Genomic DNA, 26260 nt, shown 5'->3' with positions numbered 1-26260 from the left:
TCGCCAAATTGTTTAACAACCAGGTACCCATTCACTACTGGGTGAACAGTTAAGGATTGGCACCCAGTCAATCCTCCCCGGACAGGATATGAACCCAAGCCAAATCGCTTGTGAAGCTTGGGGAGTGTGTTAGCACTGAACAACGGGAGACTTGCTTTTTGTGCCTTCTGGATGCTAATTAACAAAGTAAAATGAAAAAATATTTATTTTTTAAGGATGAGAGCTGCACTCGTGGTGTCTCGTCTTCCCAGCACTCATATAACGCTTTGATATTAATGACTGTTTTGGCCTCAACCACCATCTCCCCTAACTTGTCCCAACCGTCTACCACTCTGTTTACAAAAGTGAATTTTCTTATATTTCTCCAGGAGCTTTGTTTCGTTAGTTTAAATCTATGACTTCTTGTTCTTGATGTTCCAAGTCTTGAGAAATCTTCCCTATCAATTTTATCGATTCCTATTACTGTATTAATTTGTACGTAGTGATCATATCGCCTCTTTTTCTTCTATCTTTTAGTTTTGCATATTTAATGGCTCTAACCTCTCCTCGTGGCTCTTGTCGTTCAGTTCTGGAAGCCACTTAGTGGCATGTCTGCACCTTTTCCAGTTTGATGTGCTTCTTAAGATATAGGCACCATACAACTGCTGCATATTCCAGCCTTGGTCGAACAAAAGTCGGATAAATTTCTTTAGTATTTCTCCATCCATGTATTTAAAAGCAATTCTGAAGTTAGAAAGTGTAGCATAGGTTTCTCGTACAATGTTCTTAATGTGGTTCTCAGGTCATAGTTTTTTATCTAGAACCAACCCTAGATCTTTTTTTATCAGAATTCTTTAAAGATTTCTCACATAATTTATAGGTTGTGTGGGGTCTATGTTCTCCTATTCCACATTCCATAACATGGCATTTATTCACATTAAATTCCATTTGTCAAGTGGTGCTCTATATACATATCTTGTCCAGGTCTTCTTGAAGGGCATGGCAATCATCTAAGTTTCTTATCTTCCATATTATCTTAGCATCATCAGCAGACATGTTCACATAATTCTGTATTCCATCTGGTAGATCGTTTATGTAGACAATGAACATTACCGGTGCAAGAACTGAACACTGGTATTCCACTTGTGACATTTCTCCAGTCCGATACATTGCCTCTGATTACTGCCCTCATTTTTCTATCAGAAAAATTTTCATCCATGTTAGAAGCTCACCTGTCATCTCTCCTATATGTTCCAGTTTCCAGAACAACCTTTTATGTGGAACTCTGTCGAAATCCATTTTCAGGTCCAGATAGATGCAGTCAACCCAACCATCTCTCCCCTGTAAAATCTCTGTGGCTCGATCATAGAAACTGAATAAATTCGTTACACGGGATCTTCTAGATCGAAAACCATACTGTCTTTCTGATATTATATCGTTTTTCTCCAGGTGTTTTACCCATTTACTTTTAATTATTTTTTTCCAATATTTTGACTATTACACTTGTCAATGATACAGGTGTCTAGTTGAGGGAGTCTTCCCTGCCACCTCTTTTGTAGATTGGAACTATGCTTTCCTTTTTCCACACATCTTCTAGGACTCCTGTACACAGGGATGCCTGAAAAATTAGTTAAGTGGGATGCCGAGCTCAGGTGCACAGTCTATCAGGACCCATGGTGAAACTCCATCTGGACCAAATGCTTTGTTCTTAGTTCCTCGAGCATTTTTTACACTTCGTCACAAACATTTTTTACACTTCTTTCCTTACACTTCTTTTCCTTCTTTTCCACACTTCCTTTTCCTTTTCCCTTTTTCTACACTTCCTTTACACTTCTTCTTACACAAGCATTTTTTACACTTCGTCACGACTCCTCTATGTGCTCTTTGTTGTTCTCTGGAATCCTTATTGTGTCTGGTTCCTTGAAGATTTCATTTTGTACAAACACACTTTGGACCCTTTCGTTTAATGTTTCACATATTTCCTCTTAATTTTCAGTGAATTTGTTTCCCATTTTCAATCTCTGAATATTATCCTTTACCTGCAATTTGTTGTTCATGAATTTATAGAATAGGCCTGGTTCTGTTTTGCATTTGTCTGCAATACCTTTTTCAAAATTTCTTTCTGCCTCTCTCCTCACTGCCGTGTAGTTGTTTCTCACATCTTTGTATCGCTGGTATGTTTGAGGGTTTGGTCTCTTCCTATATTGATTCCATTTTGTGTTTTTGGTCTCTGGCCCTCTTGCAATTTTTGTTGAACCAATCCTGTTTCCTGGTTCTGCATCTCTTGTTTTAGTATAATTTTTTTGTGCCTATATCAAATATTTCACAAAACTTGACATGCATCTCATTTACTTCCTTGCCTAGCAACAAGTATGTCCTATTATACTTTTTAAAAAAAATCTGAGGTCCCCATAATGTCCTCTCCTGAAGTCAGGTTTTTCAACTGCTTCAACCTCCTTATTTTCTTTCAGATTATAATGTATTGCATACTTTATTCCCAAAAAGACATGGTCACTTCTACCCAAGGGAGGAAGGTTATGAATGTCAAATATCTCCTTCTTTCCTGGTAAATATCAAATCTAGCATGGAGGGAACATCCCCTTCCCTCATCCTCGTAGCTTGTTTAACATGTTGATTCAAGACTGTTTCCAGGTTGAGGTCTACGAATCTTCATTTTCAAAACTCCTCTGTTCTAGCTTCATATGCTTCCCAGTCTATGGATTTCAAGTTGAAGTTGTGGACTACCAACAGGTGTGATCTATCTTTATCCACTCTCAATATAATCTCTCTCATTATTGTTATAAGACCCTCTTGTTTATTATCCAGCTCCTCTTTTGTCCATGTGTTGCTTGGCAGTGGACTATATGCATTTATGATTATTAGTTTATCATCCTGATTGCAGATCTCTAGTGCTATTATGTCAACTTCTTGTGGATTGGCAGTTATTATTTCGTTTACCTTTAGGTGTTCTTTCACCAGCACAGCAACGCCACCACCTTTCCTAATTTATCCGTCCCGTCTCAAAACTGAGTACCCCCTTGGGAATATGACCTCATTTAATATATCAAGTTTTGTCTATGTGAGTGCAACAATATCTGGTGTCTGCAACTGTATTACATTACTTAACTCCAGTATCTTTGTTCTCACTCCATCGATGTTGGTGTATACAATTTTCAGGAACAAGTTTCCCCTCTCCTTATTCTTCACGACCCCCTTTCTCTACCGATTTTGTTGGGTTGCCTTGTGTAACCTCACTTCACATGTGCACCTCAAAAGATGTCATATAACAGGTGCACAGTACAGGGGTTAAAAAACCAGATGCATATATTGTTCACAGGTGAGTGTGTTACCCCATGTTCATGTGTGCGTGTGTGCTACAGTGTTTTCATGCTATTTAGGAGGGTTAAACAAGCAATTCCACTGTGAAAAGGTGCATGATAGTGAATGAATGGTTGGCATACAGACTGAAACCAAAAAAAGTTAAAGGAACAAAGCATGTACACCTTTGTATAGTGTTTTTCAATGAAATGATGCAGAAGCACATGGTGAGAGTGACCAGTGTGATAGGGTGAAGACAAGTATGTGACCAACCAACCAACCCAGCCACCAACCCAACCACCCATGGTTTTTACTGTGGGGAAAATCATCCTTAACATGGAAAACCACACTGCTAAGCCTGCTACAAAGGCTGTCACCGTTGTAGCAGTACCAACACTGATACCAACGGTAATATCTATATATTCGAGTTGAAATAAACTATTATAGCCACAGCTGTCTTTTATGGAATGCAACAAAAATGTCATGGACCTTAAAAATATAAATTGTCAATGGTGATCTGCGGTCGTACTTGCAATTGTCAACTTCCAGTTACTGTACTTTAAGGAAAAAATAGGAATGGCTATTAATTCCTTATACAGTGGAATTTCGGTTTACAAATACCCCACTTTACAAATTTTTCTGTTTACGAGCTCAATTTCTTTGAAAAAATTTGACTATTTACGAGCTTTGCCTCGCTTCTTGAATTTGTTGATACACTTAGGGGTCGACCGAGCGCATGGTTCCTGGTGGCAAGGGTGAGGTGAGTTTCAATTTATCAGTGTCTCCTGCCTAGTGATGATCGCACTTAAATTCTTTGTAAAGAATTTCATTTTTTTTTCTGAACATAAAAGTAATTATTATATATCCTGCCATGGGTCCCAAGAAAGCCAGTGGTAAGGTTAACCTAAGAAAACAAATGCCAGTGTGTTGCTGGAGGACCCCCTGCCAGTGTGTTGCTGGAGGACCCCCTGCCAGTGTGTTGCTGGAGGACCCCCTGCCAGTGTGTTGCTGGGATCCCCCCTGCCAGCGTGTTGCTGGGGACCCCTGCCAGCGTGTTGCTGGGGACCCCTGCCAGCGTGTTGCTAGAGACCCCCCTGCCAGTGTGTTGCTGGAGACCCTTGCCAGCGTGTTGCTGGGGTCCCTTGCCAGCGTGTTGCTGGGGTCCCCCCTGCCAGCGTGTTGCTGGGGACCCCTGCCAGCGTGTTGCTGGAGACCCCTGCCAGCGTGTTGCTGGGGACCCCTGCCAGCGTGTTGCTGGAGACCCCTGCCAGCGTGTTGCTGGAGACCCCTGCCAGCGTGTTGCTGGAGGCCCCTGCCAGCGTGTTGCTGGGGACCCCTGCCAGTGTGTTGCTGGAGACCCCTGCCAGTGTGTTGCTGGAGACCCCTGCCAGCGTGTTGCTGGAGGCCCCTGCCAGCGTGTTGCTGGGGACCCCTGCCAGTGTGTTGCTGGAGACCCCTGCCAGTGTGTTGCTGGAGGCCCCTGCCAGCGTGTTGCTGGGGGACCCCTGCCAGTGTGTTGCTGGAGGCCCCTGCCAGCGTGTTGCTGGGGGACCCCTGCCAGTGTGTTGCTGGAGACCCCTGCCAGCGTGTTGCTGGAGGCCCCTGCCAGCGTGTTGCTGGGGACCCCTGCCAGCGTGTTGCTGGGGACCCCTGCCAGTGTGTTGCTGGAGAGTAGAAGTGGTGTTTTGGCCCCGTGGTGATACTGAAAATGATTTGGCCCATGATTTACTGAAAAAGATGAACTCACCAGCGTGAGGACCTTAGAAGACAAGCTCATAGAGGGAACCTTGAGTGGTGTACAATACGAGATAGAAGAAGATTGCAAAAGTTGTATAGTGTCCTGTGTGAAAGTGACACCTGCAGTACATGTGTGTGTATATAATTAAAAAGTACTCTTGGTGATGGTTTTCAAGTACAATATATTCACAGGTCACGACTTTGGGTGAACATTGGTGCATGGAATGAGAATGTTGTGTATAACTTGATGATGAAGTGTATCATCAAGTTATCTTGACCAGTGCATTCTTGTCTATTAGCTGATGAATAGAATGACACCCTGATGAATGAATGACACAGGAGAGATACATAATAATTTACACATGGAAAATAGTAGGGGGGGGGGGGCTGGTCCCAAACCTGCACACAGAAATAACAGCACATGAGACCAAAAGGCATGGCAGGATGTGCAGAATACCCCCGTTGAAGAGCAGAGGTGCAACAGGTACTCTGAGAGAGAACTATCAACATCAGAGGCCCGAGACTGTTCAACACGCTTCCACTACACGTAAGGGGCATAACTGGCCGACCCCTCACAGTGTTCAAGAGAGAACTTGACAAACACCTCCAAAGGATACCTGATCAGCCAGGCTGTGACTCATACGTCAGACTGCTAGCAGCCGCATCCAACAGCCTGGTTGACCAGTCCAGCAACGAGGAGGCCTGGTCGACGACCGGGCCGCGGGGTCGCTGAGCCCCAGAATCACTCACCTCAAGGTAACCTCAAGATAACCCATCAATCAGTTGCAATGTTCCTCATGAGAATACCAGTGTTGGGTCCTGGAGGAGCTTGCAAGGGGCCTCCTTGGGACACAACTGCCAGGCCTTTAAACTGACCAATAGCAGCATTGCAGAGGTGCCGGATCCAGTAATACATGCCTGTACACGATGGCTTGGAGGGCGACATCACGGCTTTTTCCCTCGCAGCGGTTGCAGCTGACTCTGAAGGTCACAGCTTATTCCCACTCACCTGGCTAATGTTCCATCTTGCAATGATCTGCAACTTCAAACATAGTGGGCTCTCTGACACTTGTTGTTATAGCATAAAGGCTTAGTTTGTCATGTTTAATTTCCAACGTGACATGCTGTGGCCTCCATGTTATCACTATGTTCTGAGCCATGTGAGCTTTCTAAGAGAAACCCAATATGCCAGATTTCCATCCCGTGATAAGAGAGATAGGAGTTTGTGCACTGCTTGGTACACCTTGCACTACAATTTGCCACTTAAATTAGCTCTGGGTAAATCCTTGTCCAAATCCTGTACTGAGTGGGCAGGCTCTGGCTGCTCCTAGGAAGACTTGTAAGGGTCATTAATAAATTCTTCAGCAGCTATTTAATGGTGTTTCCATGTACAACATCAACACAAACTAAAACATGAAACAATGGATTAAAATTGGATAATTTTTATTCAGAAATGACCTGGATAAATATCGTTTTGGGAATGGGATTATTGATTTATGGAATAAATTACGTGGTAGTAGGCATCCTTCAGTCTCGGGAGACTATGGAGTTGCACCCTAGTTGTCAATCCTGGTGCAGCGTCTGGTGTGACTGATGAGGCCAATCCGAGAGTGGCAGTCCTTCCCACACCGAGCACAAACGAAGTCCGATTCTGGTCTGTCTTCCTGGTTACCGGCTTTCCTTCTCTGTCTCTTTGCCTCCGATTCCTTGGCAAGTGACTCCTCGAACTTGGAGAGACCTCGTTGAACAGACTGCCTCCAGGCTGAACGGTCTGCAGCCAGTGTCTCCCATATAGCAAGATCGACGTCCATGGCTTTCAGGTCCCTTTTGCATACGTCTTTGTACCGTAGCTGGGGCTTGCCTACTGGACGCTTTCCCTGCCTCAGCTCTCCATACAGGAGATCCTTGGGGATCCTGCCGTCGCCCATTCGCACAACGTGCCCGAGCCAGCGCATTCGTCTCTGTTTCAGCATTGTGTACATGCTGGTGATTCTTGCTCTCCCCAAGACGTTGTTGTTTGTCACCTTGTCCTGCCAGGTGATGTCCAAGATGTGTCTAAGGCAGCGCATGTGGTAGGCATTCAGCCGTCTTTCCTGACGGGCGCGGAGTGTCCAAGACTCACTGCCATAAAGGAGAGTGCTCAGGACACAGGATCTGTAAACCTGAATCTTAGTATACTCAGTTAGCCTATTGTTGGCCCACACTCTCTTTGTCAGTTTGGACATGGTAGTAGATGCCTTACCGATGCGTTTGTTTAGCTCCGTATCAAGAGAGAGGGAGTCAGAGATTGTGGAGCCCAGGTACACGAAGTCGTGAATAACTTCCAGTTTGGAATCAGAGATGCTGATGTCAGGTGGGGAGTTCACTCCTTGTCCCATGACTTGTGTTTTCTTCAGACTGATGGTGAGTCCGAAAGCCTGAGAGGCCTCGCTGAAGCGGGTTATGAGCCGTTGGAGGTCTTCAGCTGAGTGGGCAGTGACTGCTGCGTCGTCGGCAAAGAGGAAGTCGCGCAGACACCTCAGCCGAACCTTTGTCTTGGCTCTCAGCCTGGCGAGGTTAAAGAGCTTTCCATCCGACCTGATCCGGAGGTAAATGCCTTCCGTGACAGATCCGAAGGCGTGCCGCAGCATAACTGCGAAGAAAATCCCGAATAGGGTTGGAGCCAGTACGCAGCCCTGCTTTACTCCACTTCGGATGTCAAAGGCGTCTGATGTTCGGCCATCAAAGACCACGGTGCCCCTCATGTTCTCATGGAAAGATCTGATGATGCTGAGGAGCCTAGGTGGGCATCCGATCTTGGGGAGGATCTTGAACAGGCCATCCCTGCTGACGAGGTCGAAGGCCTTCGTCAGATCTATGAAGGCTACAAAGAGTGGCTGCTTCTGTTCCCTGCATTTCTCCTGCAGTTGTCTGAGGGAAAAAACCATGTCGATGGTGGACCTGCCAGCTCTGAATCCACATTGTGATTCTGGATAGACTCTCTCTGCAAGTACTTGGAGCCTCTTCAATGCGACTCGAGCAAACAGCTTTCCGACAATACTGAGGAGGGAGATTCCACGGTAGTTGTTGCAGTCGCCCGTCACCTTTATTCTTATACAGTGTGACGATGTTGGCATCCCTCATGTCCTGTGGCACCTCTCCTTCCCAGCAGAGGCAGAGAATTTCGTGCAGCTCCATGAGCAGGCTACCTCTGCAGCACTTCAAGGTCTCAGCAGGAATGCCATCTTTGCCAGGAGCTTTACCAGAAGCAAGGGAGTCCAGGGCATCGCTGAGTTCTTCCAGGGTCGGTTCACTGTCGAGCTCCATTAACACAGGCAGACACTCAATGGCGCTCAGGGCATCTTCGGTGACCACATTGTCCCTGGCGTATAGCTCAGAGTAGTGCTCGACCCAGCGCTTCAGCTGCAGTGTCTGGTCCTGAATCACCTCGCCAGTGGCAGATTTCAGAGGAGCGGTCTTCCTCTGGATTGGGCCGAGGGCCTGCTTGATGCCGTCATACATTCCCCTTACATTGCCTGTATCCGCTGCAGTCTGTATCTGGGAGCAGAGCTGGAGCCAATAGTTGTTGGCACATCGCCTGGCGCTCTGCTGCACTTTGCAGCGGACGGCCCGAAGGATCTGTAAGTTGCGCTGACTTGGGCAGGCTTTGTAGGCTGCCAAGGCGTTTCTCTTCTCTTCGATTACAGGTGTCATCTCTTCCGAGTGAGCCTCGAACCAGTCTGCCGACCTGCTGGTCTTCTTGCCAAAGGTGGAAATGGCAGCGTTGAACACAGTGTCTCTGAGGTGCTCCCATCTTTTACAGGCAGTGACCCCAGAAGGGCCAGGGAGAGCTTCCTCGAGCACGTGTGCAAAATCTTCCACCTTGTCCTGGTTGCGGGTCTTGGTGGTGTCGATGCGAGGTCTGCCTGCCTTTTTCGAGTGATGAATCTTCTTTGGTTGCATCTTGACCCTGCTACATACCAGGGAGTGGTCGGTGTCACAGACAGCACTCTGGTAGCTACGCGTAATCTTGACGCTGGGTAGACTTGCACGCCTGGTAAGAATCAGGTCAAGCTGGTGCCAGTGCTTGGATCTGGGGTGTCTCCAAGATACTCGGTGTTGAGGCTTTGTGCCGAAGAACGTGTTGGTGACACAAAGACCATGAAGGCAGCAGAGTTCTAGCAGACGTTGCCCGTTCTCATTCATCCTTCCTATGCCGAATTGACCCAGGCAAGTGGGCCAAATGTTGTGCTCGGCACCCACTCTGGCGTTGAAGTCGCCGAGGATGAACAGTGGCTCCTTTACAGGGATTCTCGCTATGACTCTGTTGAGGTCATCATAGAATTTTTCCTTTGCCTCTGCTGGAGAAGTCAGGGTTGGTGCATATGCACTAATTACATTGACTGGTCCTGTTTGGGAGTACAGTTGCAGAGACAGAATTCGTTCGGTTTCCCCCATCGGTGGCATAATGTGTCCCAACAGTGCATTCCTGACGGCAAATCCCACACCATGTTCTCCGGTCTCATCTGGAGGTTTTCCTTGCCAGAAGAAAGAGAAGGTCCTCTCTCTCACAGATCCTGATCCTGGGAGCCTGGTCTCTTGGAGAGCAACAATATCCATCTGCAGCTTGCTCAGCTCCCTATCGATGATTGCTGTTTTTCGGGCGTCATTGATTTCTTGCAGGTCGTCAGAGAAACCTGGTGTCAGTGTCCTGACGTTCCATGTGCCCAGCTTTAGGGCAGTTGATATTTTCTTCTTTGGTTTGGTATTGCGTGGTGCAAAGTTGTCGGGCCGCTTGTCAGTTTTCACCCTAAACCCCACGCACCCAGTGAGGTTAACGGACCGTGGCGAGGCAACACCTTATTGGCTGGGGTTTGCCCAGCTTGAGGCGGGCGGTAGCTGCCCAGTGGGGCGCGATGACCCCTCCCACCGTCGGAAGCAACCCCTGGCGTCACACTCTTCGCCAATCGAGCAGAAGACTTAAAACCGGTAGACTGTCGCTTCCCGTGTTGGTTCGACGCTGTGAGGCGAAGCTGGAGTGTCCTCTCCAGGGCGCAAAGCCTGGGTAGGTAGATATGGAGGAGAAGCTGTTACCCATGCAGCAGGTCCCCCCTCTCCACGTTGCTGAAATTATCCAATAGAGAGGCAAATGCCAATACGCATGGTTCCAGCAACGTCGCAGGAGCTGCCAGAACGAGGTCGATGTCAACAACGAACTGCCTTAGGGGCTCCAACTCCGGATTTTTCCTCGAGGTTGACTCCTGAAGCCTTCCCAAAAACAAGGGTATGGCCGCAAGGCAGCGGAGGTTTAAAATCAGGGTTTTCCTTCCCCTAGATGGGCTGCCTTCCCAGGCTATCGAGTCCCATCTACGTGGTACAGTAGCATAATAAACATGGGAATGCTGAATTGTTTGAAGCAAAGGTTAGAAACCCTGCTCCTGCTCCAAAGATTTAGGCATTGATCATCGTGATCATGATTTTTACCCAAAATCATCCATGCACAATGTTGCTTTTCATATCAGCACATAATTTTGTCTTTTATAGTCAGCCATTTAAACCCTTTATAACTAGTCATTAATGTATTTAGTTTATTAGATGAATGTGTAATAGTTTTTATTCTATACCATTATCAATACTGTAATACCATTCAGTCCAAGAATTCTAAATTTTGGAGTTACTGCTTTCTAGGCATTATTGAGTTAAGGATTGTAGTTAAATCGGTATGTAACAAATACATTCTATATTTTCAGGCACAATCATATAAAAGAAAGTTTGGATACTGTACTAAGGCACAAGGCACCTCAGATCATTCAGAATAAATATGATCCCCAGAATAGTCACCGAGAACCTGTTAGGAGTCGTGTAAAGAAGACAGGACTTTTAAAATGGAATAAAGGACAGCTTGGCCCATATCCAGGATGCTCAGTTGATGTGAGAAGAAATAGATCAGCTGCAAATGAGATATTAATTAATAAACCAGCTTTGATAGGTGGTGGAGAGCCAAATGGGTTAGTGACTGTAGATAAACAATCATTCAAATCAGAAGAGGAAGAGATTGACGAAAGTATCACTTCCCGAGGAACTGTCAAAATCTCAACTACAAGTATGACAGTCATGGCATGTAAACAGCAGTGTGGAGATAATAAAGAACATACAGCAACCTTTGCAGACTTGGAAATAAGGAATCTTTCTAACTTTAAGGTTGGGCATACAGCATTTTATGGTAACAGTTGTGTGAGCTCTAATCAGAGGTGTGAAATAGAAAGTCCCTTTCTAAGTAAATCTGATAAGTCGCTGGAACAGAATGCTGATCCTAGTTTTATAAGCAAATCAAAAGAAATGTCTAAGAATTGTGGATGGTCACAGCAAGGAGGTATTTTGACAGGGTGTACCATTAATGACAATCTTAAGAGTAAGGCTACTGCTATTGATGATAACCAAGCTGTACATGATATTTCATTAGGTAATGAAAGTTATCCTGTACACAAACTAAACCATTTCATAGTTAAACAAAACATCACACAGAACCATGTTCTAACAAATGCTAAAGAAAAATCAGTCTCATCATCAATGAATAAGGAAAGATCCTTGCCCATAAAGAATCAGTTAACTAGTGCATCACTTAAGAACTCTTCAGGTGTTCCTCAGGGTGTGCATGGACCTACTTTAGCTTTGTCACTAAATCATTCTGATTTGAGTAATGAAGGTAATAATAATAATTGCTCAAAAAGAACGTATAGTTCTATACAACTGTACAGTAAGTATGAAGCAGCAGAGGAGCTTGATAATTTGACTAATTTTGATTTGTAATTTTTTCCTATACAGAATGTAGTAGTTTGTTACTTGTACAGTGGCAGGGTTGCCAGATTGGGCTACAAGTAGCGAATTGGGCTACTTTTGAAAGCTCCGCGCTCCCAAATTTTTAATTTCGCTACTTGCGACTTTTTGGGCTACTTTAAAAGCAAGTTGGGCTAGTTTGGGCTAGTAATATTAACAAACTGAATGATGATTATTTATACTTTTATAATGTAATGTGCACAAATCACAGCCGCGTCAAACAGCCTGATTGACTAGACCACTTACCACAGGAGGCCTGGTCAGAGACCGGCCCTCTGGGGAAGTTGATCCTAGGAACCTTTGAAAGAAAAAGTAACCGCAAGGCAATGTAATCCCCCCCAGGGGCCATAGATTTCCCAACCTTAATTGTCGTTAATACTTCATCCCGAAAGTTACATCTGGTTCCACAGATCTTCATTAAGGAGAGAACGTTATCTAGAAATGTACAGATTGATAAATGATTGTAAACATCCTTTACAGTTCATACCTTTGTCAGAAGACGATGGTTGGCAAGGAGCGGTAGTGTAAAGTGGCTGTTAGATCAGTGGGATTCTTTAACAACTCGTTACCAAATCGCTTCTTGCTCTTTGTTGGGACCGAACTGTCGATTACATAGCCCAACACATTTAATTTATTCTTTTCTAGTGTATAATTACTCTGATAACTATAGTTTATAGATAAATCTGGTATTATCCGAATGTAGTCCTCTCCGACTTAGTCAGGGTTTGTCCTCCTCAGCCTGACCTGTTGTCACGTGCGACACACGTACATAACTGAGCCCTGACTAAGGAGAAAATAAAATATAGGTAAAATTTTATCATGGATATTTATCTATATTACCAAAAAACGTGGGTATCTTATATGTCGAGTTATATATACAAATTACTGGACACTATATATAACTGTACATTAGATGTACAGTTATATATATATTGAGTACAATAACAAAGAGCAACATTACTCAGTAGTGATAATGGTTCTCTTCCGAACCCTTTTACTTCTCTTGCCTGTATCCACTACGTAATAGCAAGACAGTTCTTGAGACCCTCAGCCAACTACACTGACACGACAGTATATACATACAGCTAACGCAATCGTCTGGTGAACTTTTCTACCTTCTCGTGGCTCAATATTATTATCCTGATGTCGACGGTAGATTTCTAACACCCCCACGGCGTTGACAGTCACCATCTTCCAAGGGTCGTATTTCAGAAGAGAGTGGATCCTCGTCACAATTTTGCCATACGGCTGGTCACACAACTAGGCCATGTCGACAGTGTGGAAGAGTGTAGAGTACTGCCCTGCCCATGTTCTGACTGGTACTCATTGTCTCGCCCGGTGATTTTGATTGGCCAACAGAATTCCCGCCACCGGACGAGCCACGCCGTGTGGGGCGTTAACAACCTGCATGGTTGTTAAAGTCGTTCCCCTGTAACGTTTAGTAGGAAAGCATTTACTCTTAAGTACTAGTACCACTACTTATACTCTGATGCGACGCAATAACACGATAACAGAAACTTCCTGTAACACTCCTTCCCCCCCTTAAATGAGTGTTATTTCTGAGCATCCAATCAAATTTTCTTCAACGAATGTAGCAGTATTCATTTTGCGTTCATCATACTATGATTAAGCTTGTTCTAGTCATGACACGTCTCATCAGACATACCTTATTTTGTAGAAATGACTTCCCACTGACCATAATTCTACGGCGTACAGAATCTTCTTAGCCTCTCCACTGCTGCACACCATCTGTCCTAAAAACAACTTTTTTTTTTATACTAGTATATACAAAATAATACACAAGTAAGTATCCTGTAAACACCGCCTTTGAAAAGGGGTGGCCGATGCGAAAGGATTTTACTTAGTTTTTCTCTTCCACTGTTTCTCATCACTTCACTATCCTATTTTCTTGTCCAAAACGTCTTATTCACACTTTCTACTGTTTTCTTTATACCATACTACGGGATAATGCGTCAGCCATTACGTTTTCCTTTCCTTTAATATGTACTCTATTTATGTTATAGTCTTGCAATATTACAGCCCATCTGGTTAGGCGCTGGTTGGCATTCTTCATTCTATTTAGAAATACGAGGGGATTATGATCTGTGAAAACCGTAACAGGTCCTATGCTCGCTCCCACGTATACCTCAAAATACTGTAGCGCCATCACTAAGGCTAAGGTTTCCTTTTCAACGGTACTATACGCTCTTTGATTAGTTAAAAACTTCCTAGAGAAATAGGACACTGGTTTACAAGTTCCATTTTGGTCCCGAGTCAAAATAGCGCCAGCACCTACATCACTTGCATCGACAAAGAGGAAAAATGGCTTCTGAAAATCGGGTGAAATCAATACAGGGGCTTCTGTTAGCAATGATTTTGTTTTATTAAACGATTCTTGAAAGGCTTCGTCCCACTGCCACCTCTTATGCTTCGCTAAAAGTCCTGTTAACGGTGCCACAATGGTTGTAAAATTTCTGCAGAGTTTTCTATAGTACCCCACCATACCTAGGTACCTGAGTAAATCTCTTCTCCCTCTAGGCACAGGGTACTTATCTATGGCTTCAACTTTTTGTCTGACAGGGGCAACCTCCCCTTGCCCTACAATGTATCCAAGATATTGCAATTTTGCTTTGGCAAATTCACTTTTTGGGAGATTAACAGTCAAATTTACCTCTATCAATTTTTCAAACAACTCCATTAATTTATGTAGGTGTTCTTCCCATGAGTGTGAATACACTATAATGTCATAAATATAAACTGTACAACCTACCATTCCTTGTAACATTTTATTCATGGCTCTCTGGAAACAACTTCCACTATTTTTCATACCGAATGGTAGGACTTTATATTGATAAAGACTGTCAGGTGTCACGAATGCAGAGATTCTCTTGGCACTCTCTGAGAGGGGTATCTGATAGTACCCTTTCAGAAGGTCAATTTTAGATATGAACTGGGCATGTCCTATTTAGTCGATACAATCCTTAATTCGAGAAATTGGGTATGAGTCTGCAACAGTGACCAAATTTACCTTTCTGTAATCCGTGCACAACCTGTGTATGCCATCTGGCTTTTTCACCAGTAGACAAGGTGAGCTCCAATCACTGTCGCTCAATTCTGCCAGATCGTTATCCAACAGATATTGTACCTCACATCGCATAATTTCTCTCTTTTTCAGGATTTACTTTGTAAGGATGTTGCTTTATTGGTCGAGCTGCTCCTACATTTACCTTGTGAGTGATTTCGCGATGTCGTCGCGGTACGTCAGAGAATAGTGATATGTATTTCATGAGAATCTCCTCTATGTCCTGCCTCCTTTGATCATCTAAGTATGTCAAGTGTTCATTCATATCTCATAACCACTGAGAATTTGAGATTCGGGCTCCATCTGCTCTTTAGTCTCTTATGGTTTAATTCCATAAACTCGTTGGAAACTGCACACATTACAGCAGTGTCTAGTTGCCCATCCTCATCTCTATCCCAATACCTTTTCATTAAGTTTACGTGACATATCTGGGATTTTCTCGGTCTGTCAGGCATGTGTATTACGTATGTTAAATCACCAAGTCTCTTTTTGACCATATAGGGTCCACAAAATTTTGAATCATTTACCATCTCTCTTACAGGTAGATAGACCAATACCTTATCACCTACATTAAATCTTCGCTTTTTGGTACCTTTGTTGTAATATCTTGCCATGGTTGCTTGGGATATTTTCAAATTTTCCTTCGCCAATTCTCGAGCCCTGAACAATCTGCATTTAAACTTTTGGACATACGTTTCTATATTATCTCTTGAACCTTCAGAAGTTAGCCGGTCCTTCAACATAACTATTGGGCTTCTCACCGTATGCCCATATACTAATTGAAATGTCATGCCTAAGGACTACTACCAAATCCCTGATAGCAAACATTATTGGGGCGATGGCCTCGTCCCACTGTGCCCCTTGCTTGGCACAATAAATTCGCAAAAGGCTCTTCATAGTGCCATGAAAACGTTCGATGGCCCCTTGAGATTGGGGATGGTAAGGAGATGACCTAACCTGTTTCACATTCCAATCCTTCATTGTCTTTCGGAACAGCCTTAATTGAAAAATACTGCCCAAATCGGATTGCAAAACCATCGGCATTTCTACCCATGAAAAATATTGCTGTAACCTGTCAAGCAATATTCTGGAGGTTATCTTCCGCACGGGAAATGCCTCGGGAAAACAAGTTGCAGAGCACATGATGGTATATATGTATTCGTTCCCTTTTCTTGTTCTGGGTAGGGGACCTATGCAATCTACTATTATCCTTTCAAAAGGTTCCCCAAATGCTGGAATTGGATTTAGTTGGGCTCTAGGAAGCGCTGGAGCAGGTTTTCCCGCTCTCTGACATGATAAACAAGTTTTGCAATACCTTTTTACATCTGCAGCCATACCTGGCCAATAAAAATGCTCTTGTATTTTCCTAAGTGTCTTATGGACACCGAGATGTCCCGCCATTTCTAATGCATGGGCAACTTCTAATACAGAGTTCCTATAACCTTGAGGTACAATCACTTGTTCCTTTTCAACCCAGTCTTTGTCAGCTGGCGCGTGGTCTGATCGCCATTTTCGTATCAAAATACCCGTCGTCCAGGTAATAGTAAGTGGGTGACGTGATACAAGCATTTCCTCCCTCAGCTTCCTCGATATATTTCTCAAATTCTAATTTCTGGGCAGCTATAAAATCTGGTTTGCTTACCTTTATGTGGGATGGTAATTGTTAATTCCACTCTCGTTGTACCTGGTGCTGTATGTTCCTTGAACAAATCTTTTAGGCCAAAATCCACCTCTTCCTCCTCAGAAGATACGTCCATTCTCTCTGGCACATCTCTTAGTCGAGCACTCTGCGCTCGGGTTACGACACAGGCTGGTTATACTTCCATTGATCATCTTCCGAGGGATCATCCAAAATACTGGCGAGCGTTATGTTATCACATTTTTCATCTTCCCAACTGTTTTGATGTCCGTTTGGTATATCACTGCGCAGTACCTCTGGCAACACACTTGAACCACAAATTGTTGCCCAAGATGACGTGTACTCCAGGAATGGGTATGTCCGAGCACACTCCTAACATCACTTCATCTGTAAAGTAATCAGAAGTTAGCTTTACTGTACACACAGGTATATCCATCTCTGAATTTATACCCCGTGCCTTAATTATTTGTCCGTTTATACAAGATGTGTACTCAGGAATCAGGCTTTTCAGTATTAAGCTCTGATTCGCTCCTGTGTCACATAATATTGTGACTTGGTCAGGCTGACCCCCAATACTCGCCATACCTTTGCTAATGAAAGGGTTATATCCTTTAGTAATGAACGTCATCTCCTGGGGCAATTCCTCCTTTAAACTCGTATACGGACGACTGTATTTACTTACTGTGAGGGACACCACTCTCCTGCCTTGCCTACACACTCTACTTAAGTGTCCAGGCTTGTTACATGTGTAGCATATTACCTGAGATGGGAATCCTTGTCCTCTCTAACTACGTTGTCCATTATAATAGGATTCGCCACGTCTCCATTTTCCTGCACCTCGATTTCTAGACGATGTTGTATTTCCTCCCTGACCTGAGGGTGCGCTAGCCTGACCCTCGAATGCGTCACCTCCCGATGGAGAAAATTCTACATACCCCTGACTTTGTCAGGTTATAGGCTTGCCAGTATATCCACGACCATCTCCACTGTTCCATGTATACTGTCTTTTACTACCCTGCAACTTTGCATGACCTTTTTCTTTGTTCCTGGACACTTCTGTAAGCTTCCGTAATTATATCTGCTTTGTCCGCTGCTTCTAAGAGTGTCTTTATTCCTGCTTCTTGAACCTTAAACCTGGTGTCTGGAGTCAACATCTCCAAGAATTTTTCCATTAACATCAGTTGTTTTAAGTCTTCGAAGGAGTCTACCTTTTTGGAACCCATCCATCTTTGGAATCTGCGTTCCAAATCTCTGGCTGTTTCAGCGTATGTGCTCCTCTGTGTCTTTACCATTTCTCTGAACCGCTTCCGGTAAGCTTCAGGTGTCAGTAGAAATGATCTTAATACACTGTTTTTCACTGTCCAGTAATTTTTACAATCTTCTAGAGAAAGCTGTGTATAGGCCTCATGCAGCCCCAGTCAACCTTATTTGCACCAATTGGGCCCAATCCTCCTCTGGCCACTGCTTTAGTTTAGTGACTTTTTCAAAATGCTCAAAAAAAGACTCGGCCTTATGATCGTATGCTGCAGGCATAGGTATGCTCTCCGAGTGTACCTCTCGCCCTTGCCTCTGAGCAGCAACAAATTTATTTGCTTCGATTTCCATTTGCTTCGTTTTCTCCTTTTCTAATTCTACACGCATTTTTTGCTCACTCAAGTCGCACTCTCTTTCTCGGTCTCAAGTCTCATTTTTATCTTGCTCACTCTCAAGTCGCAATTTCTTGCTCCAGTTTCAGTTTCTCTAACTGAAACTGTCTCTCTTCCCTCGTGATTTGAGCTTCAAGTCTCAAACGTTGTAGTTCATACTCTAAATTTCCACTCCTATGTGACGTATTAGAAGATACGTCCTCATTATCTTGTTCCCCACTTTCCTTTGCACTCACATCTAATCCTACTGCTCCTACGTCTTCGCGTCGTGACTTTACTTTATTTCCAAGTTCTTGTCTCATATAGACCACTTTAGTCAACACTAATTCTATCTCATAGTGTTCGGCGATTTGCTTCAAATGTTCTTTCGTACAGCTCTCCAAAATCAATGGGTCCTCTTTAGATATAAATTCTTGGACACGATCCATGATGAAAACTTTACCTGGCTGGATACCTAGGTGACTAGCAATGGGTGCGACAAGTGTACACAGTGTGTGTCTTGCTCAAAACACTCCCGGACAGGTCCCCATAATGTGTTGGGACCGAACTGTCGATTACGTAGCCCAACACATTTAATTTATTCTTTTCTAGTGTATAATTACTCTGGTAACTAGCAGCATTACTCAGTAGTGATAATGGTTCTCTTCCGAACCCTTTTACTTCTCTTGCCTGTATCCACTACGTAATAGCAAGACAGTTCTTGAGACCCTCAGCCAACTACACTGACACGACAGTATATACATACAGCTAACGCAATCGTCTGTTGAACTTTTCTACCTTCTCGTGGCTCAATATTATTATCCTGATGTCGACGGTAGATTTCTAACACCCCCCACGGCGTTGACAGTCACCATCTTCCAAGGGTCGTATTTCAGAAGAGAGTGGATCCTCGTCACAATTTTGCCATACGGCTGGTCACACAACTAGGCCATGTCGACAGGGTGGAAGAGTGTAGAGTACTGCCCTGCCCAGGTTCTGACCGGTACTCATTGTCTCGCCCGGTGATTCTGATTGGCCAACAGAATTCCCGCCACCGGACGAGCCACGCCGTGTGGGGCGTTAACAACCTGCATGGTTGTTAAAGTCGTTTCCCCTGTAACATTTAGTAGGGAAGCATTACTCTTAAGTACCACTACTTATACTCTGATGCGACACAATAACACGATAAAAGAAACTTCCTGTAACATCTTGTGATAAATACTAGTATGTTACAAGGCAACTTTTTCAGTGTACTCTGATCCCCCAATTAGCTATATTTCACATTTCTCAGACCAATCCTAAATCTTTTTGAAAGTATGAATTGACTTTATCAAAAAGATGAAGCAGATCAGTGTAGCCTTCACACTGTCTTAGAAAACTTCACTCTTGGAATACTCAGAAGAATCGTGCATCCTCATCATGCAAAGATTCATGTTAATTTGGACGACAATTACATATGTCTGCCTCTGGAGAAAGTGGACTTTGGTTACGATTTTTTAACACTTCAGGCAACTAACAGACAAAACAATTTTTTTTATAACTCGGGAAAAGTTTCAAAATAATAAAAATATTCTAAAATAATAATAAATATTATATTAAAAATATTCAAGAAAGATGCCATAATATTTAAGTGAAAGCTTGCAAAGAGCATCTTTCTCGTATTTCAAGTAATGCTGAAACTTTCAAAATCGTGTAGTGTACTCTATATATTAAAATATATTACTTTGAAACCTGTATCAGTCACTTAAACAAAAAATTGGGCTACTCTTATTGCAAATTTGCTACTTTTAGACCCTCAGCTTGCTACTTTCAGTAATTTGGATCTGGCAACCCTGTACAGTGGTAGTATTGCTTTTTGTATGATTTTGTTTGTGAATAAATTGTGATCTTGCATTTTAACAATGCTTGGCATCCTGCCACATTTTCAGGCATGGTATCTTTTGGCAATTACTTTAAATTTCATAGTAATTAGTGATCTTTTCTTTTACATTGTCCTACAATACTTTTTTTATATTACAAAGACATGCAAATCTGTTGCTTTTGACTTTATGCTTTCCTTTTGATATAGGCTTATTTTGTTGAGGCATGAAGAATGCAAAATAGTGCAAGTTCCAGATAAAGGAAAATACATCAGCAGTTCATAGTATGAATACAGATTATATAAAATCTTTCTATGTAAATTATCATAAAATAACAGTTGACCTGATATAATAGAAAGGTATGTCAAGGACAATTTTTGTTTCACTTAAAAGTAGTAAATGAATATTATGTTAAGGATGAAGGCAGATGTTTATTTAAAAACTAGGGAGGTCAGTTTACTGAATGTATAATTTTTTTTTTTATGTTTCATGTTTAACTAGAGAATCTTTAGCACTTGAAGATGCACTGTTCCCGTGGTGAAGCGGTAAGACACTCGCCTGGTGTTTTGCGAGCGCTTTAGCCTGGGTTCATATCCTGGCCAGGGAGGATTTACTGGGCACCAATCCTTAACTGTAGGCTCTGTTTACCCAACTAGAAGGGGTAGCTGGTTGTTAAACAATTTGGCGGGTCATATTCCAGGGAAAATTAGGATTAAGGATTTGGCTGAAATGCTGTGTGTGCTAGTGGTTTTACGAAAATGTAAAAATGTGTATAAATAAATAAATGTACGGATGATGAGCCCAAAATGTTTTAAGTAAGTTATGCATCATCTTCTATAGAAGCAATTATGATAAAAATGTTATTAAATGTTACTGTGCAATGACTGAAGGAAGGTATGGTTTCTTACAGGTGGGGACAAGAAGCCTGTTAGACTTATCCCGTTCTTCTTCTAGGCTAACTACTAACATCCCAGGTTGCAACTCGCAACAGCTGTTTAACTCTGGGTACCTATTTAGTGCAAGATGAACATAGGCATCAGGTGAAAGGAAACAATGACCAGATGCTTTCCTGCCATGGGAATTGAAACCTGGACTTCTCTAGTGTGACACAACTGTACTGAGCATTGCACCATGGGATCCTGTATGTAACTACAGTATACCGTACTCCTATTAAACTTAACCTATGGAAGTGAATCATGGACATGGAATGAGACAGGTAAGTACAACATTCAGGTTGTTGAAATGAAATACTGCAGTATATAAAATGCATAACAATTACTTTTGTTGTGGTCAGGAAGTCTGTTTATATGTGTATGTATATATATATATATATATATATATATATATATATATATATATATATATATATATGTATATATGTGTATGTATATATAATATATATGTACATATATATATGTACATATATATATGTACATATATATGTACATATATATATGTACATATATATATGTATATATATATATATGTATATATATATATATGTATATATATATATGTATATATATATATGTATATGTATATATATATATGTATATATATATATATATGTATATATATATATATATGTATATATATATATATATGTGTATATATATATATATATATATATATATATATATATATATATATATATATATATATATATATATATATATATATATATGTCGTACCTAGTAGCCAGAACTCACTTCTCAGCCTACTATGCAAGGCCCGATTTGCCTAATAAGCCAAGTTTTCCTGAATTAATATATTTTCTCAATTTTTTTTCTTATGAAATGATAAAGCTACCCATTTCATTATATATGAGGTCAATTTTTTTTTATTGGAGGTAAAATTAACTTAGATACAGTATATGACAGAACCTAACCAACCCTACCTAACCTATCTTTATAGGTTAGGTTAGGTAGCCGAAAAAAGTTAGGTTAGGTAGGTTAGGTAGTCGTAAAAACAATAATTTATGAAAACTTGGCTTATTAGGCAAATCGGGCCTTGCATAGTAGGCTGAGAAGTGAGTTCTGGCTACTAGGTACGACATATATATATATATATATATATATATATATATATATATATATACACACACACACATATACATACATACATACATACATACATACATTATATATACAGTATGTGAAAATAGTAACCCACTATTTTGAAAACGCAAGGAAAATGTAGACTGTACATTTCAATCCCAACCCGGGATCATCTTCAGCAGTGAGCTAGAATAATGGCTGTAGGCTACTTTTATGGCATAAAGTCAGGTGTCCTGGGGAGAAGAGTATACACAGGGTATTAACACTGGGAATGCGTTGGGTAATAACCTCCTTGTTATATAAAAACTTAACAAATCTGGTAACCACTGCACCGAGGTGATATTAACCCTTTAACTGCACAACGCGCCTGCAGGCCCAGGGTTCGGGTGCGCAACGCGCTTCCGGGTGTTATTATTTTTCACGTTCCATTCAAAACTCCTGTGGCTGATATGGGGTTCATATCAGCTTCCTCAGGGCTCTTGTAAACAGACACCATCTTTAAACAAAATCATGGTCCACATTGCCGGGTGTAAGAGCCTCAGTAGTGAGTGAGCAACCAAGGCTGGCGCTTCGCAGCATGAGCTCACAGCTCTGTTGTTCAGCATGTGACCACAGCATCGCCTAATAATGTCAAAATATATATATATAACCAGTATTATTTAGCCATGATAGTATTATAGAAGAGCCTGTGTGTGATAATGACTGGGTACAATGTTCAAATATCAGTGATTCAATGCTGTTCATGATGTTCACAGTGCTAGCCACAGCACCACAGCATTATTTCGTCCATCTAGGAATCTTCAAATGACTTCTTAGGTTCCTTTTCAAAATAAAATTGTGGTCAATTATTCATTTACAGAAATTAGTGACCAGGATTGTGGTTATAACTAGCGTGCGTAGTATTGTGGAAGGAGGAATTTTGGAGAGGGAGGGAGGGAGGGAGAGAATTGAGGTAGCCTCACTGTGTGGACAGCCACTCTTGTTTTGCTCACCATACTAGCTTCGTGGTTCGCTATGGTAAACACACATGTACATGGGTATATACAGTGTGTGTGTGTATATATAGTGTAATAACAAACACAGGAGTATGGTGAGGGAGGTGACGTCGTAATCGTAGCATCGTCTGCTGTCTGCTGTGGTATTTCTCATGCAGTGTATGGTGGCCACTCTACTGTTTGAACACAATACCGGCTTACTTGCATAGTTCTGGTAAATAAAACATGTAGATAAGTACAGTATATATAACATGTGTAAATAGTGTAATAAAAACAATAAAAGTATGGTGGAAGGAGCAATGTTGGCGAGTAAGATGTTGGAGTGAGGGAGGGCCTGTCTGGGTGTGGCTGCTCACACTCGCGATGTTCTGAATGTGTTGATGGTGAATGTATATAGTGTGTGACAGTGTATAGTCTGTAAATAGATTGTATATATATATAAATTAGCATGATACATGGTAAATATGTGCAACATATGTGTACACAAGTGTCATGCACGTAACACAGTGTCCTTGGAGAGTAAGGATGTTTTACTGCCATAATATAGTGTGTGTTCATTATACATAGGATTAGCACATAAAAGTAAATAAAATGTATTTGGAACTTTGCGCAAAAAATTAACAAAAATATATTCGCGGCAACTCGCACGCCTCGCCCCACTAGCCCCGGAAGCTTACGGCACTGGGCGCACGGCGGATGATGATATCACCCGCCACCTTACGGACCCCATAGCAGCCAAAGTAAGTACAATTTCGAAATTCCGTTGCTATACCCATATACAGGGAGGGGTTTTTGACACTTTCAGAACAAAAAAAAATAATTTTTTCCCAATAATTTATTTCTTGCGCACTGGGGGGGTGTCATATTTATAGGCCGCGCAGTTAAAGGATTAAATTTGGATTAATGTTTATAAAAATAATTCTATTATTTTTCTTTTGAAACCACTGTTGGGGATAAATTATACAAGAATTATCCCATATAATTTTGTGATCAGCCTATGTTCATATAAAGCTGAGCTTTCTTGGCCATAATAAACTTTGTTACAATCACCACAAGGAATCTTATAGACTCCAGTGCCCTCAGCTTTGTCATTCTTCTGATAGACATTTACTAATTCTTTTCCAACTTTATTTGGATAACTGAAAATGAATTTTGTCTTGGCCATTTTGCTTAAATTAAGTTCTTAGCAGTGTGCTATATGTTAGAACTATATGGAATGACCAAGCTGTTCTTAGTAGCAATCTCCTGCTCCCTAGTGGTGTCAATCTGGTAATAATTTGCTTTGGCAAGCTTTTAAAGCTTTGCCCAGGAACCAATTAGGGTATCCTGCTTTATTGAGTTGATTGTATATTTTATTGATTTCAATGTCTAACCATTGAGGACTACAGATTTGCAATGCTCTTAAGAAAAGACCCAACGCAACACATTTTACTTTCTTCGCATGATTGCTGTAGGGAGATAGTTATCTGTATGTGTATCTTTCATGTGCTCAGTGAAGCTCAGTGAGGTGTTACTCATTATTAAGGTGTCTAGAAAGGGTAATTTATTATCTGACACCCATTGAGGGAGTTGACTACTTCAACTTGGCCGATAGTGTTTGAGATAGTTTCTGACACTTACAATCTGCCCCGGGTGGCACCAAAGGAAAGGAAAACCTACGGAATTTTCTCAATGTCTACAAAAACAGGCGTGTCCTTCCACTTTTGGATTCTATCAGTTTGGTACTTTTTTAAAATTTTCCAGAGTATATCGGACAATTTCTCGAAGAGGAAATCAAAATCTCCATTGAGTGCGATCAAGAATATATCAAACTACATTAGGCAATTCGCAATATAAAAATGAAGTGGCTTGATAATGAAACCTTTGAACAATTAATGCTGTTTGCTGCATAATGGTGCTAACCACATATGCTGGGAACATAAAGAAAACTCAATAGCAAACTAAATAGTGTCCTTAACAATATTATTTCATCAAAATTCTCACTTAAATAGTGTTTTGAATCTGACAGTGTTGACTAAACACACAACTGAATTACTAGGATTGTCTTAATTTTGCCATTAAGGGGCCAGGTGCATGTGCACCGAAACTTCCTCACACTAAATTTTTTTTGTGCATAATCTCCATGGTAAATGCTCCTACTTTTCCTAATGGATCAACATCATACCATGGAAAGAAAAAAGTTAAAAACAAAAAAACAATAATAAATCAATTTCAAATTGCTATAAATGTCTTATAGTGTCACCAATTGTTATTTTATTCATTATGGTCTTAGAATGGCATATAACGTTCATTCTCCTCTGACGCAATTATTGTTTAAAAATATAGTTTACTGTAAAACATTTTTTGAATGTGGCCATCCAAATATGGGCCAAATTTATTCGCAAAATATTTGTAACTCCAAACTTTATGGCTTTATAAATAAACGATTCAGAAGAAACCTTAGAACTAAGAACTTTGCACATATGTAAAAATGGTGAGAAGCGGTCAGAAACTGAATTTTTATTAGGTCTCAAAGTTGAAAATGTTGTTCATAGAGAAAAATGCATTTAAAGTTCTCTACAATAAATATAGTACTTCTAATTTATGACAAGTCTTGTAAGTTTTAATTAAGATTGCTGGGCATTTGTAGTAGAAAATGTGTTAAGTGGTAGGTCAGTATGTGTTGATGTCAAGAAAAAATAACCCCCAAAAATAACAAAATAAAAAGGAATACGTTGGGGATAACTGTAAAACAGACACTGTTTTACAGGGGGTGTCACTGTTCGTAACACCCCTTAACTGTCTAACAGTAAGTTTGACATATATATGAATGAGATTGGATGGATATAAATAGGAGCTGCCTTGTATAGGCCAATAGACCTTCTGCAGTTACCTTCATTCTATGTTCTTAATGTTCTTATAATGAAACATTTATTGCAGTAACATTATTACCCATATATAAGTGATAAGACCCTCATCTGGTCCTTATTCATCAATACAAGCTAAATAAAAAGAGAATAGAGTTTGAACTCTGTAAATAAATCGGCCAAAAAAAAATGTCCACTTCTGCCACCTGTGGCTGAATAACATGTTGACCAATTTCACTCCACCTTGACATGCTTAGTGCCGAATATGCATTCTCCAAGATGTAAAAGTTACAACAAAATCCAAATA

The 26260-nt window shown here is 41.6% G+C and overlaps 1 protein-coding gene across 5 annotated transcripts in view; it reads left to right on the top strand.

Annotated features, from left to right (window-relative positions):
* LOC123757258 (uncharacterized) overlaps positions 1-26260 on the top strand; it is a 97057-nt gene that overhangs the window by 51114 nt on the left and 19683 nt on the right. For 4 of the 5 annotated variants that reach the window (XM_069329384.1, XM_045740795.2, XM_045740785.2 and 1 more), the window contains exon 5: positions 10764-20854. In XM_069329384.1, coding sequence (XP_069185485.1) covers positions 10764-11823 — 1060 coding nt within the window. In that variant the 3' untranslated portion in view covers positions 11824-20854. Of the gene's footprint in view, positions 1-10763; positions 20855-20965; positions 21272-26260 lie in introns of those variants that run through there. The other variant, XR_011229382.1, reaches the window with a different exon arrangement.

This window comes from Procambarus clarkii, chromosome 22, assembly GCF_040958095.1.
Source record: "Procambarus clarkii isolate CNS0578487 chromosome 22, FALCON_Pclarkii_2.0, whole genome shotgun sequence".
Classification (NCBI taxonomy): domain Eukaryota; kingdom Metazoa; phylum Arthropoda; class Malacostraca; order Decapoda; family Cambaridae; genus Procambarus; species Procambarus clarkii.
Note: the sequence above shows the minus strand (reverse complement) of the source record. Positions and strands in the feature narration are given on the sequence as shown.